At 37.0% G+C, this 16,079-nt stretch overlaps 1 protein-coding gene across 1 annotated transcript; it reads right to left on the bottom strand.

Annotated features, from left to right (window-relative positions):
• Window positions 1-3,070: 3,070 nt before the first annotated feature.
• On the bottom strand, window positions 3,071-14,136 carry LOC137393851 (tripartite motif containing 13-like). Its single transcript, XM_068080561.1, has 8 exons — window positions 14,036-14,136; window positions 13,770-13,788; window positions 12,853-13,036; window positions 12,571-12,767; window positions 7,460-7,617; window positions 6,901-7,340; window positions 6,243-6,337; window positions 3,071-3,241 (listed from the first exon to the last, which is right to left on the bottom strand). The coding sequence occupies exons 1-8, from the start codon at window positions 14,134-14,136 to the stop codon at window positions 3,071-3,073; spliced, it is 1,365 nt and encodes a 454-aa protein (XP_067936662.1).
• Between the last annotated feature and the right edge of the window lie 1,943 nt (window positions 14,137-16,079).

Raw genomic sequence — 16,079 nt, 5'->3', positions numbered from 1 at the left:
TGGATTGAAGGTTCTTAGACGCGCTTTTAAGTTCCTCAGGATGCCCTCGTTGTAAATGCCTCAATAGTATTGAGGTGGATCGTTCTTTGTAGCTTAAAAGTTGACTTGCAACAAAATTCACAATACAGTTATTTGGTATCAAAATATTCACCATGTTTTACTCTGTTGTGTTGTAGGTACAAAACATGTGAAAATGTGATTGCAAGCTCTTAAAAGCTCAAAAACGAAAAGCCGCCGTAGATTGAAATCTCTTTATTTCGATGACGTAGACATTACAATTTGGTTATCCTCTTGTCACGTGATGTTCTCACGTGAATTGAAAAACCAGTAAAAAGCTAAATATAAAACTTATCATTGCACTAGTTTATGACAAACACTTCGGGTTTTACCGAATACCCTGTATCAAATATAGATGCTCGCTACTTTACAGTTTTGTTTCGGCATTATTCAGTTGTCAAGTCGTCATCTGATCGCGTGACCCAATATTTCGAAAATAATTTTTGCAGCATTTTTCGATTATCACAGGTGACCAACAGGCTCATCATGATTATCAGACAATGATATGTACTCCTTCGAGCTAAGGTTAAAAAGTTTAGCGATTTTTTACGGTAAGTTATAAGATATCAGTGCTAAAAGTGACAGCATTACAATGACAATAAAACAGACGCGTAAGAACAATAGACATGGTTTTATTGAATGCGTGAAGTATATTTATAAAAATATTTTGACGAATGAGGTTGCATGAAAGTGTAAACAGAAACCATCCTGTAACAACTACGTCCCATTTGAGCCGTTTGGGAAAGCGAATCCAAACTACGGCGGTCTCATGTGGCTGCGATTAACTGTTCGTTTTTTTAACTTTTAAGAGCTTGTAATCACATTTCCACATATCTGACACCTACAACACAACATAGTAAGACATGGTGAATCTTTTGATATCAAATAACTGTAATGTGAATTTTATTGCAAGTCAACCTTTAAACAATAGCATGATGTTGAACCTCAGCAACTTCTCCATGGTAGCACTTAGTGCTAGCCTGGGAAAGTTTTTCACCAATCCAGCACTACTAAGCAACACTCTCGTCGTTTTCTCATCCTGGTTGCAAACCTCAATCACCACAGGCGAAGACAAAGTCAAGCCAACACGATTCTTAACTGTGATTAGGGAATTCGTTGCTTGGTTTACATCATAATTGGTAACACCTACGATGCTAGTGATACAATCATTACATTTCAGCTTTGGTGACCTAGCCAGCTACATAGCCAGCTGTAAAATAATCATTCTGTCTCATTTTTGACTTAAGACATACTTGCATACTCATCATATTTAGTCATGTTTAGTTCAGCATGATATTAGTCTATGTACCTAACCAGGGTCTGGCTCTTTGAGTGGGTGGGCTATTTGCCCCCCCCCCATTTCCTTTCTCCCTTCTCTCTTTTCCCCTTCTCACTTCTTCTTTGGAGAAGGGGAGAGGAGAGAATAGGGATAGAAGAGGGTGGCAAATAAAGCCCTAATGGCTCATGATTTGTTCGCAACAATTCATAGCTTTTATAGTTCTAATCTAAGGTGGTTAACAGATATTATCACAGAATTGCTTTAGTTTACTGGATTATGTATCCAAGAAGGTTTTTATGTGAAAATAAATGTGATTCTGTCAAATTCTCTTCATAAGCTTCATTGTTACCAGCAGTGCAGTCAAGCGTGAGGTACAATACAATGCCGTTACGTCATGCTATTTAAGTCTGACAAGGCAACCGATAGGAATAGCTATTATTGGCCAATCTAGGTTTATATATCTATGAGCCTAGCCAACTGTGCTTAATTTCCGATCAGTCAGCCAACCGTGCATGCAGCTGGTTAGTGACCTCTTTGCCGGATCACCAGGTGCTAGTGTTCAGTTAGCTTTCACCAAAAATTGATGATAAAATTTCAGGTGTAAATGCAAACGGAAGCATAATAAAATTTTTGTTAGCCTCAAATAAATTAGAACCATATTTCCATTATTTTCAAACAAACCATATGCTGTGCGTTTAGAAAAAGCAATGAAAATTGTGATTAAAAAAGACAATGCCATACATCAACCGTAAATGCCTTTTAATAGAATATTTATACCTTTTACTTCCAGAGTTTTCACATTTGTCAGTTTCAGCACTGGAATTTTTTCTCTCCTGCTGCATTCAGTTCTGCTTGAATATCATTGTAAGCTCTCACTATATCTACCTACTATCATGACTTCATGCATATTTTATGTTTTATCAGTTTAGTAATTGATTTATTTTAGTATCAAAGACCTTATTTAGAATCAAACTAAGCTTGCCATCCACCAGTGTTAGTTATAAAAAGTTGAAAGGGCTGATTCATCTAAAATGATAACGATTACAAAATAAAAAGCCAAAGATTAAAAGTAAAAAGTTTTAAAGATTAGATTATCATTCATCCTTTCATTCATTCATTCATCCTTCATCCGATGACAGCCCTAAATTTACTAATAACAATAAAAAGTAAAAATCATCTTCAAACCTAATGTGTCAATCTGTTAATCATTTGCATTACCAAGAAATTTGGAAAGCGATTTAAAACCATATAGATATTATATGCAATTTCATTCATTTCCTGTCATTTTAATGGTATAGTAAGTAAGTTAATGCACTAACAGTAATAAGCGAATTATATCACCTTCCAATACACAGACATGGTTTCATTTTAAAATCTTTTAAAGTTACAAAAATTTTAGCAATTTTAATAGTAAAATTGATTAAGATGTTGATTTCATTTAAAACTTATAGAAATTAAAAAGGGTAAAAGCTACTTAAATTTTACATTTTTAAAATCAAAGCCTGCCAATAAAATTCAATTTTACAAATGATAGTGTAGGAATTTTATTGCAACACTTCATAAGTAAGATCTACACAAATTATAATTACAGAATAAACTGTGATTAATATTGAACACTGATGTCTCTGCGTAAAAACAAAGAACTCGCAAGTTCGCTATAAAGCGGACAAAACATTTTAGAAATTAGATCCAATAAATTGTTTGCAATTGCTATAAAAGTTTACATGCTCTTACCTAGTGGTTATTTCTAATTCTTGAATCTATCTCTGCTCTCTGAATACTCAGGTTAACTAACATTGTACCGACTTTCTTCTCAGCAAACTCTGTCATCTTTTCTTGAGCGGCTATTCTTGCTGAAATCAGCTCATCTTCTAGTTCGAGGTACTTGGCTTGAATGGCAGCTATCTATTATATAATATATTTAACATATATACAGTCAAACATGGATAACTCGGCCACGGATAGCTCGAACACATGGTTAATTCGAACATTTCCTTTGGTCCGTTCCCACGTGATGATAAATTGCTATAGATAACTCGAACTCAACACTGTTAATTCGAACTGTTTTTTTGCCCAACGGCTACCGAAACGGTTGTTATCGCTTTAGAAAATCACTTTATTCAAAGCCATAGAGGTAAACTTCATCTTTTTGTAATTCATAAGCGTCGTTATTACCACCATCGGCAAAATATTTTTGTCAACGACTTTTCTAAAATTTTGGTGAAATTTGATTTATACTGCGATTCGATGAATAGCACGGGCTAGCCGGGTCACGCGTGCAAGGATTTTCGCCACGCACATACAAAACAAAAATCGCATGTTGTTTTTGTTTTGTATGTGCGTGGCGAAAATCCTTGAGTGCGTGGCGTAACCCAGCTAGCCCGTGATGAATAGTTTTCCGACGTTGATTCCGTGTTGAATCAACGTCGGAATGTTGAATGTTTAAATTGTCTTAAAAATTCTTGTAATTAAACGTATACGTTGTCTGAGCTACAAAAAAACTATTCATCGTTTGACCTAAACACAGAATACGTATGTACATTCAATAAGTATCTATTAAAAAAGCGTGAGTGATATAGAATGTACCGTAAAACCTCGTAAAACTTCTAATTGAACTGCCTCGGAGTGTTGCTCTTAACGAATCCCAGGTAAAGTAAGGTAATCTGCATAAACTTCAAGAAAAAACGGCAAAATTGATCGTGGGTAAAACCCTAAAAGAAAAAAATGTCTTTTCTTTTGAGCATTTCAACAACGATCAAGTTTTGCCAATGTCAATCTGAAAAACGTTCTGGCAATAACATCACCTCAAACAACAAACCAATCTCAAGTGATAGAAAAATCTCTATACTTTTTCATGAAAACGTTTTAAACTTTACATTAGAAGCATTTAATTCAAAACAAGCCATTTGTGCTTTTGATTTATATTATAGTTTGTATATGTACATGTATCTACTAATAAATAAGTAAATATATGGACTTGTGACAGTGCTCTGATAACTTGAACGCTCTGATAATTCGAACACTTTTGCTCGGTCCCTTGAAGTTCGAGTTATCCATGTTTGACTGTATATATGTAATAGATATATATATATTTATATATATTAGCGACTCTGTATATATATATAAAAAAAGTTTAAAAATTGTTTCCTCACCCCGGTTAACCCATATGGGTGGTAATTTCTGTTCTAACTCGGGTCTCCTATCAGAGACCTGGGAGTTTGAGCACTCGCCTCAAGATCTTAGCTGTTCCCAATAGCACACTTTTCTGCAACTCACCTGAGTTGATTGCTGTCGGTATCTGGGCAAGCCACATTTTATGCGCCGGTGTTATTGCGCAAAGTGCCTCAATGACTACTGGAATTACAGTTGTTCGTACATCCCAGCATTTTTCAATCTCTTCTCCAAGAGGGAGATATTTCTCTACCTTTTCTTTTTCTTTGCTGGCTATATTGTAGTCATTGGGTACTGCTATATCTATTATAGTAGCCATCTTGTTCTCCTTGTCCACCACCACTATATCTGGTTGGTTTGCTAGGACATGCTTGTCAGTCTGAATGTAGAAGTCCCAGAGGATCTTAGCGCGGTCATTTTCATTGACCTTATCAGGAGCTTCCCACCAGTGTTGTGGTTTATTAAGGCCATACTCATCACATAGACTTCTATACACAACACCTGCGACATGATTATGTCGCTCAGTGTATGCGTTTCCTGCTAGCTGCTTGCATCCACTGATGATGTGTTGGATGGTCTCAGGCACATCTTTGCACAGTCTGCATCAAGGATCATCTCTAGTGTGATAGATTTTTGTTTGGAGTTGCTTTGTTGGGAGCACTTGCTCCTGGGCTGCCATGAGTAGCAACTCTGTATTGGCCGTTAGGTTTCCTTTGTTCAGCCACATATATGTCTGATGAAGATCGCCAACCTTAGATATTTGTCGGCGGTAAGCACCATGAAGAGGTTTCATGTGCCAGTCAATTTCCTCATCATCAGGGCGAAGCTCCATTGTCAGAGCAGCCAATTGAAATTCAGCTAGCAACTTATCCGAAGTGGCCATGGAGGCTGCATAGGCTTTGATGCTTTGTTCTTCTTCTTTCACTGTCTGCTGTACACTTTTGAGTCCCCTAGCACCATCTTTCCTATCGAGACACAATCTAGTAGTATCAGATTTTGGGTGGAGTGCTCCATGCATGGTCAGCAGTTTACGAGTTGCTATAGCTGTTTCCTTGATGGCTTCCTCAGTCTGCTTATTATGCCTGCTGGATATCTTATTACTGACAGTGCGTAGGTATTGTGGTGGAACACAAGATTTCCATCCCCTCTTGTACCTTTTCTATCCGGAGTTATGTTCCTTTTCTTTCTTTTGTTAGCCACGCCCCTAAGAGAGGCTGGTCTTATCATCTAATTTGCATAATTTCATGTACATAAGGCAGGGTCTCGGCCCTTTGTAGTTGTTCAATACATGCAGTGCAATTGAATCATACTCTTTCTGCTACCTTAAGCGATACCAGAACCACCCCGGCATATAGCTATCTCCAAAGACCTAGTCTATGGACTGTGCTGTGGGGATAGACTCATAAGAACACTGTCGACTTCTGTCGACCTCCAGTCGACCTTGTCGACCTAGTATAAAACCTCTTTGGTGCGATCCCTTGTGTGAGGTGGTTAATGTTGACCGGTGGAGTAAGCCGACCTAGTCGCCTCTGCGTGTTGGTCACGGGAAACCAGTACACAGCCCCTGTGAAGGGTGAATGCAGACCGGTAGAGTAAGCCGACCTAGTCGCCTCTACATGTTGGTCGCAGGAACCAACACAGTATTTATTGCCATGACTCGATTCCTGGCATCGAGCTGGCTCCGTAGGACCTGCCGAAGGTGTTTTTTGTATTTGGTAATGGCTTTGTGGCGTACCTCGGCTTCGTGGTTGATGTTGCTTTGCATAATCCCTAAGCACTTGTACCCTTCTTCTATATTTTTGATGGTACCATTTAGCAGTCTTAGGCTATCTGTGAGCATAGAATGGTTTTTCTTAGAATTATTCTTCCACATTTCTCAATACCGAAAGTCATTCCAATATCTTTGCTGCATACCTGAGTGAGGTGTATTAGCGAATCAATGTCCCTTTCTTTGTTAGCGTACAGCTTGATGTCATCCATGTAGAATAGGTGGTTTATCTTGGTCCCACTCTTAAACTGGTACTCATATTGAGTCTTCTCCAGCATATTGCTTAGAGGGTTTAGGCATATGCAGAAGGGCAGCGGTGATAAGGAGTCACCTTGATAGATGCCTCGCCTAATTTTTACACTCGCCAGCTTTTTGCCATTTGCCTCCAGTTCCATCTTCCATTTGGTCATTATATTGATGAATGCCACAAGATCAGGGTGGAAATTGTACATACTGAGGCACTCAAGTATCCAACTATGGAGAATTGAGTCATAGGCCTTTTTGTAGTCAATCCAAGCCAGGGCAAGATTGGTATGCCCTCTCCTGCTGTCTTGACAGACTGTCCGATTCACCAGTAACTGATGTTTGGCTCCTCGGATGTTGTGCCCAATTCCTTTCTGAGCACTGGTCATATAGTAACTCATGTGCTCTTCCAGTTTGTTTGTAACTATCCCTGAGAGCAGTTTCCAGGTGGTGGGCAAGCACGTTATTGGCCGATAGTTCTTGAGAATCTGCCCCTGCTTTGGATCTTTTATCAGAAGTACAGTTCGTATTTTGATCAGCCATTCCGGATAGTCGCCTTCTTCTATTAGGCATTCCATCTGCTTAGCTATTCTAGTGTGAGGTGATGTCATTTTCTTCAACCAGAAGGCTTGAATCATGTCATGGCTAGATGCTGCCCAGTTCTTTATACGCTGCACTCTGCACTTGATGTCTACTCCGCTGATGGTGAGCCCTTGCTGAGCCACAGTGTGTTGGTGGTTCTCTTTAAGCCTCTTCAGCCAATTTGCAGTGGTGTTATGAGTAGTCTCTTTATCCCAGATGTCCTTCCAGAACTTTGAGGTGCTGGATCAGGAAGGATCTGGCATTGGCCTCTGCAGTTCACCTTCAAACTGAGATGGATTATTGATGGATTATTGATGAACAAGTTATTCATTCTCTTGTTATCCCGTTCTTTGGTGTACCGCTTCAGGTGTGCCGAGAGTGCTACTAGCTGCTGTTTGGCAGATTCTAGAGCTTCTATTGTGGCTTCCCTTGTTGAACGCTCTAAAGTGTGGTTAGATCTCTCACTGAGCCTACTAACTTTCTTGCGGAAGTCCTTGATTTTATTTGGTAGCCTCAGCTGCCAAGATGGAGTGGCTTGAAGCCTTGTTGACAATGGCTTAATACCCATCTCCTCCAAGATGACTGTTGCCGTACTGTAGATTAGTATATATATATATATATATATATATATATATATATATATATATATATATATATATATATATATATATATATATATATAGACAAAGTGGACGCTGCACAGTTCGTTACAGAGTGCTCAGTGATAAATCAGAGCTAAATTATAAAATATTTATAAGTGGAACTTCACTCTATAAGTTAAACATTTTATTACTAATAGTTTCATGTGGTACACTCAGTATCACACTCTTCAGATAAAATGTCTAAAATGAATTTCATACTCCAGTATTAAATACGCTGTTATGCAGAGTTAGATAAGCTGATAATTGGATGAGTGTACAGAAGCCAAAAGCCAAATAGTTGAGTGATACAATTACGTAGCAAGAACTTAGATGAATGTCTGCATGATGATAATAGCTCGTTACGTTTATTAAGAGTGCCTAATGATGGTCTGTAAATAATAAAGAATTTCTCCCATAGGCATAAGTTACACTTGTTTGAGATAGTGTTGTATGCTTTAGCATACCGTAGGGTCTTCCATGATATTGCGTAGTTGGTATTATTGTCCTTTAGTGACCATATATATTTACTTAATTCAGTAGAGTTTCTCTTAGATGGGTGGTTGAAAGAAGCTTTATGGTTAGTGAATCGCGTCTTGAATGTGTTCTCTGTTAGTCTAACAAAATGGTCCAAGAGACCAACTGTGCAAAGATGCTGCAGAAAATAACCAAAAATCATCAGTGATTGCCAGCTGCTAACAGGCAATGCATACACTGCACGCTCAATCGTAACACAGGTGTGGTGTACAGAAGCCTTCGTGATGATTATGGTTTCAGTAAGTCACAGCGCAAATGGACAGCTACTGGTGAGATCAATGACAATGACCGTGCTTAGCCCTTCTACATTCAGACAGATAAGCACATCCTGACAAACCAGCCAAATTTTGTGGAGCTTTAAAAAGAGCGCAAAAAGTCTACCATAAAATATATAGCAAAACTCATATTATTACAACATAGCCAATGAAGAAAAGGAGAAAGCAGAGAAACATCTCCCAATCCTTCATTTTTTCGTGACGTCAATCTGTCGTTGTCCGCCATCTTTATGGACAAATTTTATTGTTAAAAACACGAAGATTCTGCAATTAATTATTGCAAACAGTGCTTTTGTTTGCAAAATTTTTATTTTATTGTCAAAACAGCACCAAACAATACTGTTAATCAAGAGAATGACGATCGTTTTCTACAAAGATGGCGGCTTTTTTTTGTGGACGAGCGCATGTGCAAACAGGGTGATGACGTCAAAAAAAGACAATGGATTACAGAGAAGATTTAAAAGTTCTGACATATAACACAAACAGTATTTTCAGCCATCAGTAGAGTATTGGGTGCTATAACTTCTGTTCATCAAATATTGCTTGCTCAAAAATTGGCAACAGTTTACGCAAGTCAGTTGCATAAAAGCACACTATTGGGAACAGCAAAGCGCTCAAGGCAAGTGCTGAAACAATGGTAGAAAACCTGAGTTTAACTCAAAATTGCTACCAATGTGGTTATAGCTGATAAATATATATATCTACTACATAAACGGCAATCGTCTGTCTTTCTGTCTATCTGTCTGTGTATGTGTCCGCCTTATAGAGTACCGTACCTTTCGGACTATTTGCCGCTACTAGGTATCTAGGGCGCATTAATCTTGTGTTAGTGAGCCTCTATACCTAACCTATTCATTGTTTGTCGTTTTCACACAAAAATGACGTAATAATTACAACTGTGGCTTTCTTTTAGCTTCATGACATGCGATGCTTTTTTGTCTTCGACATATTAGGGCTAATTTGTTTTTGGCAAAACGATATCGACAATAGACTCTCTCGATATTAGAATTTGGCGATTAAATTTTATTAACTCTATGAAACTCGATGCCGTTTTTGTGAACCTCTATATCTGGCTTTTCTTAAGGTTCAATTGCTAAATCGCTGTTAAGGTCACTACTTTTCACGTGGACAATTGTATTATCTCGAGTAGGAAAAGCATCTAGATTCTCTCACCTTCGATCAGACAAAGACACTACAATATTTTATTTTTACATAACATATCGTCGTACCAGTATCGTCGTATTCAGAGTTTTGATGGATAGCTGTTGGTGGAACAGTAAAGTTTTTATACACACACTTCTATGCAATAACTGTTATTATTAATTCAACATATTCACAAATTTTATTTTGTTTTTTCAGTTCGTATTAATTGTATCATTACCGAATCATCTCATATTGTAATCATAGCAAAACAGACTCAATTTAGCTGTTACTTGCTAATTATTTCACTGTTACATCTAAACCCTTTTATAGTCATTTTATTTTTAAAAATTTATTTGACCTGCATGAAATATTTTCCTCTTGATATGAAGTTTAAAAGTTGTTTGACAAAGTAAGTTTGAAAACCTTTACAGCTGTTTTATTTATTTTTAAATCAGTTGTCCTGCACAAAACCTTTTTCTCATAATATGAAGTTTGAAAGTTGTAGTTGCTTGAAAAAGTTTGAAAACCTTTACAGTTGTTTTATTTTCTCTCTTAATTTATTTCAACTACACAAAACACTTCATCATGACATGTAGTTTGAAAGTTAGAATGGCAAATGTTGTTATATATGTTAAATACAACCTAATTTTCTGTGCAAAGACTTTTTTTATTACCCAGGCAACACGGGGTAGCACAGCTAGGTTCGGGGCTGTGGCGTCACTCGGGGATGCACGAGACCTTTTTCGCCTTGAGTACAACGAGAGTCTCCAGGCGCGGCTTTCTGGATGAATGAGTTGGCGAGTGCGAGGCGATTGATTGCAAAGCGATTGAGTGCTAGGCGATTGATTGCGAGTGCGAGGAGATTGGTTGCGAGACGATTGGTTGCGAGTGCAAGGTGATTGATTGCAAGGCGAGTGCGAGGTGATTGATTGCGAGGCGAGTGGGAGGTGATTGCAAGGCGAGTGCGAGTCGATTGATTGCGAGGCGATTGATTGCGAGGAGAGTGCAAGGCGATTGATTGCGAGTGCGAACCAATTGATTGCGAGGCGAATGCAAGAGTGCGATTGTCAACTGCGAGGTGGGTAAAAACTGGTCAGCCGAGGCGGGGGTTCAGCGACAGAAGTGCGCGATCGTCAACTGCGAATATAGACGGGTATGAACGAATGCATGAATCTAGACACATGAATCTAGAATATTTACTAGATTTTATACGCATCTAGCTGTAAAACACATTGCAGGTTTCCATTGTTCTCCCCAACATTGACATGTATATGCACATGCATACTCTGATCAGGACAACAATTTCAATAGACTGCATATTTGGAGTTGTTTTACAGTATGAAAGACAACTCTATTTGTATTTACAAATATATGCGTGTTGAAGTTGTCTACACTATGTACTCTGGTTTTAGTTAACATTAGTTAGTTGACGGAATACCATCACCATTAATGAGACTGTTCGGTAGAAGAACAAAAACACTTCTGTCTTTCACAACGATATCAATGAAGCCAAGTCAACATCAACTAGGCATATAGGTTGGTCTCGAAGCAGCAAAGAAAAAACAGACGCAATTCTATGATAACGCTGCTAGAGACCTCACACCTTTAAAACCTGGAGACCATGTAAGAATACGATGCACTGCTAGCAACTTGTGGCTACCAGCAATAGTTCTAAAGAAAATTGGGAGAAATTGTGTGGTGAAATATGTGGCCAAAGATGCTAGGTATTGAAGAAACCGTGGGCATTAGAACAGACTTTGATAGCAGAACTCATATACCTATGAATATTCCCAATAAACTAGAACAGTCTCAGCCAAGCACAGCACACGCCAATGGTGGATATATCGGACATAGCAATGACACTGCATGTACTAGCTTGTTCAAATCTAAACACTGCTGCCACACCAGCTCAACCAGTCCGGGTTAGAACCTGTCCATCATAATTTATTGATTATGTTGTGTTTTAATTTAGTGATTGACACCAGTGATTGACTTTTCATGATCTGATATCCGATGCTAAGTGTAGTGCTTCAGCTGAAATCTGTTATCGGTCTTTTGTAGAAAGAGAGATGTGCTGAAGTTGTCTACCTTATGTACTCTAGTTTCAGTTAGTTAATGTTTGTAAATACCTATACTTGCTGTTTCCGGTTTTGGCACACAGCCAATAGGCTTTCAATCTAAAAAGTTTACTCAATGATAGCACTCACATATTGTCTTTTAAATACCCACAACAATGTTCAAAACAATATGCTCGTGTGCGTACATAAGTGCATGCATGTGCTGATGCATACCAGTGTGTAAGAATGTGTGTGCCTGTTTGTACATGTGTGTGTGCGTGCGTGCGCGCGCGTGTGTGTGTAGGCATGTGCACATGTACATGTGTTTGTGCATGTGCGAATGCATTCAGGTACATGTGCATGTGTGCACATGTTTTTTGTTGTGCATGGCTGCATGGTTTGGAGATACATGGGTGCGTGTGTGACAAAGTCTGCAATCTTGACTAGATTCATCAAACCACTGCTTGATCTGATGAGTTTGTAGAAAATTACCAATTGCATGCATGAATTTCTTTTTCAAACTTGCTAACCTGAAGTCTTATGCCGTTTCTTGAATGTACAAAAATTAAAGCTGATTTTTAAATTGACTTCTTTGTCTAATACAGTTGTCTATGTCTAATACAGTTGTCTATGTCTAATACAGTTGTCTATGTCTAATACAGTTGTCTATGTCTAATACAGTTGTCTATGTCTAATACAGTTGTCTATGTCTAATACAGTTGTCTATGTCTAATACAGTTGTCTATGTCTAATACAGTTGTCTATGTCTAATACAGTTGCTCAAGCTGTAAAAGCCAGAAATGCATAGAAACATTCTAACCTGCTCATCTTTGGCTTTATGCAGTTTGTCTAGCATCTCTCCTGTCTTTCTTTCAAATTCAGAAATCTCTTTGGTAGCTTGCTTATATCTTTCCGATAATTCTGCCTCCAGGCTGGACATAATTTCTTTCAATGGGTCAAGGTTTGCAATAAGTTTTGAAACAAGTTCTTTCAAGTTGAATAACTCATGATGTTTACCTGCAAAATACAAAACAATAATTCGTTTTCTATTTTTGGAGATTGTTAACACGAATTGGATAGCTATATCAGCAGTTTAACCTACCTGATTTGCATGTATTCGTAGGAGATATGCAGTTGGAGCAGAACAAAGTTAAACAGGTTCCACATCCAAGGATGTAAGCTTCAGTTTTGTGTTCCTCACAGTTACGAGTTTCAAGTCTACCAGCTTGTTCGACATACTCTCTGATAGTCAATGTGACATGGCCATCGATTATCTCATTGTGAAACTACAAAATGCATCTTGAATCATTAGTTTTAAAAACTAGTCAAGAGGACTTCAAACATGAAACTGTTTTAATGAATGCCAAGATTATATGAAATGCAGTACATTGATTTCTCATTTAAACTTCTAAAAATTACCAAAATCATTAGCAAATAATTTGTGTATCAATTTGATATATCTAAACAAAAGGAAATGAATTCTTGAAAAAAGTAAAACATAATATTGCAGATAGCGTTAAAAATGCAAAATTTAGTTCGATTGTGAGCTTGTCCTAATTTTTAGTTTACGCAAGTAACATTCTAGCATTTTCATTAAATAGACTTTTAGTTAATCATCACGAGTTTCGGTGACAATCAGCACTATAGTGTATAAATTTGAATGCATTACTAATTGATAGCTCGCTGCTAAAACTGCAAACACGAATTCAAAAAATGAATGCAAAGTATAAAAATAGTCAAACATTTATCAAAGAGATAAAAACTATGACGAAATGGCTTTAGGCAGGCGTATTGTACTAATCTTTAAATGTTCTCAGATGCTGCAAACTAAGTAAAGTTTTATAAGCCTTCCCTACTTTTTCAGACTTGAAGAGTATTTTACCTCTTGATGGCACATGCAGTACTTTCTAGAGCAGTTGCAACAATACATAACGGCTTGCTGTATCTTTTTTCTTTTAAATTGCATATATCACACTCATGGTCAGGCTCACTTGAACTATAGCCTGGTATATCATCTACCTGAACATCAAAGACCTTGCTAAAATAAAAGTCAAGTTATAGGCATATCAGAGTATATTGATAAAAGGTAATTTCTTATGAATGAAGACAAATTTATCCTGTCAAATAATACTTATTCAAAGCTAGCACTTAATATCTAACCGTTTGTTAATGTGTAACTTAGGCTGATGATGTTTTATAAATTTTGTTGAAAAACAAAAAATTACACTTCTACTGCAGTTCAAACATGCCAAAAATGTTTTTTTACAACTACAAAGAGTACCTACTTGCAGTCTTTACACCAGACAATTTTTAGTACCTCCATTTGATCAGCCAGGCACTTTTTGCAAGCATGATGACCACATGGTAGAGTTTTTGGATCAACCATATTTTCATTTTTTGACCCACAAAATACACACGCTACAGCTCTGCTCTTTCTCCGCCATACCTATATAATACAGGTAACAAGCAAGTTTTTGCTATTATCAGACACTAGAAGAAATATGGTGACCACACCATTTGGAGAAAAACTTGAGCGTCGTTTGTTATGCACAGATACATGTATAAGTACATGCGTATGCAAAAGTAAAAACAGGTTATGCTAGTTACAAATACTATAGAAGTATCCTTAGATTATGCTAAATACAAATCATATTAGAAAAATCGTAAACAATTTTGCTATATTTTAAATATAAATTCTTCAACAGTTATACTTTGACAGCCATTACTTCAGTTTCTGACAGGGAAAATTTAAAAAAAGGTTATTTTATTATCAATAATCAAAACTATGGTAATCAATAAAATAAACACAATTAGTGGCCGTAAATTTCATGGTATAGTTGAATAATTATGAATTAATTTGATAAAAGTACCATGCCTTTTTTCCTTTTTTGTTAGTGGCTGAAACTAAAATAACTTAATGAATGACTTCAACAGCTAGTAGATGGCCTTGAGCACATAACAAGGTTGTTGTGAAAGTGAGTTTCTATTGATTCTACGCCAGCTTGTTGGCTACATGTAATCTATATTAACAGCCTGTATACACTTCTTTGTTTTTGGTTTGAAATGTAGTCAATCAATGAAATAATACTTGTACAAAAGGCTATAATTGTTCTTCAACCAGTGGTGTAGTTTCAGCAGTCACCGATTCAATTTTTTTAACACAAAAATGCTCCATTTTATCCTGACATACATTTTGGGCTTAGTGTGTGTGTTTTGAACATAAATAAGCTGTATTTCAGCCAATTTAGGTTTACTGGGTGTGTTAATTGCGGTTTTAGTAAGCTTTATCATTAATTTTAAGCTGCCAATAGTTAATAGCTACTGATATAAACTATCTTGTAAAGCTGTCCACCAGTTATAAGAGCTGATAACTTTTAAGTTGTGCTCAGCGAACGCTCTGAGATTCTATTATAACAACAATTTCAGGCAACAAAAAAAAGTTGATACTAGCATCATTTGCGAAATTTTTTTAATAATACCTGAAATGCGTTTTATTGTAAAAAGCAGCTGACCCAATCATTTAAAAATAGAAATGAAAATTTGCACGAAATAGCCATAGAGCAAAACAATAGTAAATAATTTTGTAAAATATAATACTTTTGGGCTTTTTAGATATCTAAAATCAGTGATAGCAATATAAATTAGCCAATCAAAAGAGCAAGATGCCCTTGCTTATAACATCAGACATGTGTTTACATTTAGGTTTGATCCATTGTAATCTTATAAAATAACTGACTTGCAGTTAAATCTAGCTAATTATAGAGCAATATTTTTAAACCAAATCTTTTCAAACCGAATCAAACCATTCGGATGACGCCATAAACAAATGCACCTCTACTCATTAAAGCGCTCGACTTCAACAAGTATATGTAATGGGCACTGACTAAAGACAGCCTGCAAAACATTGGTTATTATTTGAAGATGAAAGCTGTATTAGACTGCTACCCCAACCTTGTAAACCCTGGTTATTCTTACTCGTGCAACCTTGTAATCCCTGGTTATTCTTACTTGTGAAAATTATCTTTCAGTTGCCAGCTCATAGTAAGAATTTGTTAGAGGGTTTAGTTAAAATTAGTACTGTTGCTGAAGAGGTGTTTACGCAGAGCTGACTAAAGAGATAATGGGATCAATCTCATAAAATTTCTACATCTTCAGTGCTCATTTAGATATCAGCCATTACACTTGGAAAACAAAGTTTTCGAACTCAAGCAAAGAAAAATAATTTACTGTGTGAGGAGCGGTCATGTCCTAATGATCTACCTAATGATCTGGCCTGTAAACAACAGGCTGAAATGATTGAAAGCATTCTGACTTTAAATTGTTCATTCT

This window comes from Watersipora subatra, chromosome 4 (genome assembly GCF_963576615.1).
Source record: "Watersipora subatra chromosome 4, tzWatSuba1.1, whole genome shotgun sequence".
In the NCBI taxonomy this organism is placed as follows: Eukaryota; Metazoa; Bryozoa; class Gymnolaemata; order Cheilostomatida; family Watersiporidae; genus Watersipora; species Watersipora subatra.
Note: the sequence above shows the minus strand (reverse complement) of the source record. Positions and strands in the feature narration are given on the sequence as shown.

Excerpts from the sequence above, each read along its gene's own strand:
- LOC137393851 (XM_068080561.1), bottom strand. The coding sequence starts at position 14,136 with ATGGTTGATCCAAAAACTCTACCATGTGGTCATCATGCTTGCAAAAAG. Across the intron at positions 7,618-12,570 it reads ATAAAGCCAAAGATGAGCAG|CTGAGGCTACCAAATAAAAT; the intron begins GTTAGAATGTTT and ends CCATCTTGGCAG. Across the intron at positions 6,338-6,900 it reads CATGAGTTACTATATGACCA|ATAGCCTAAGACTGCTAAAT; the intron begins GTGCTCAGAAAG and ends CTATGCTCACAG.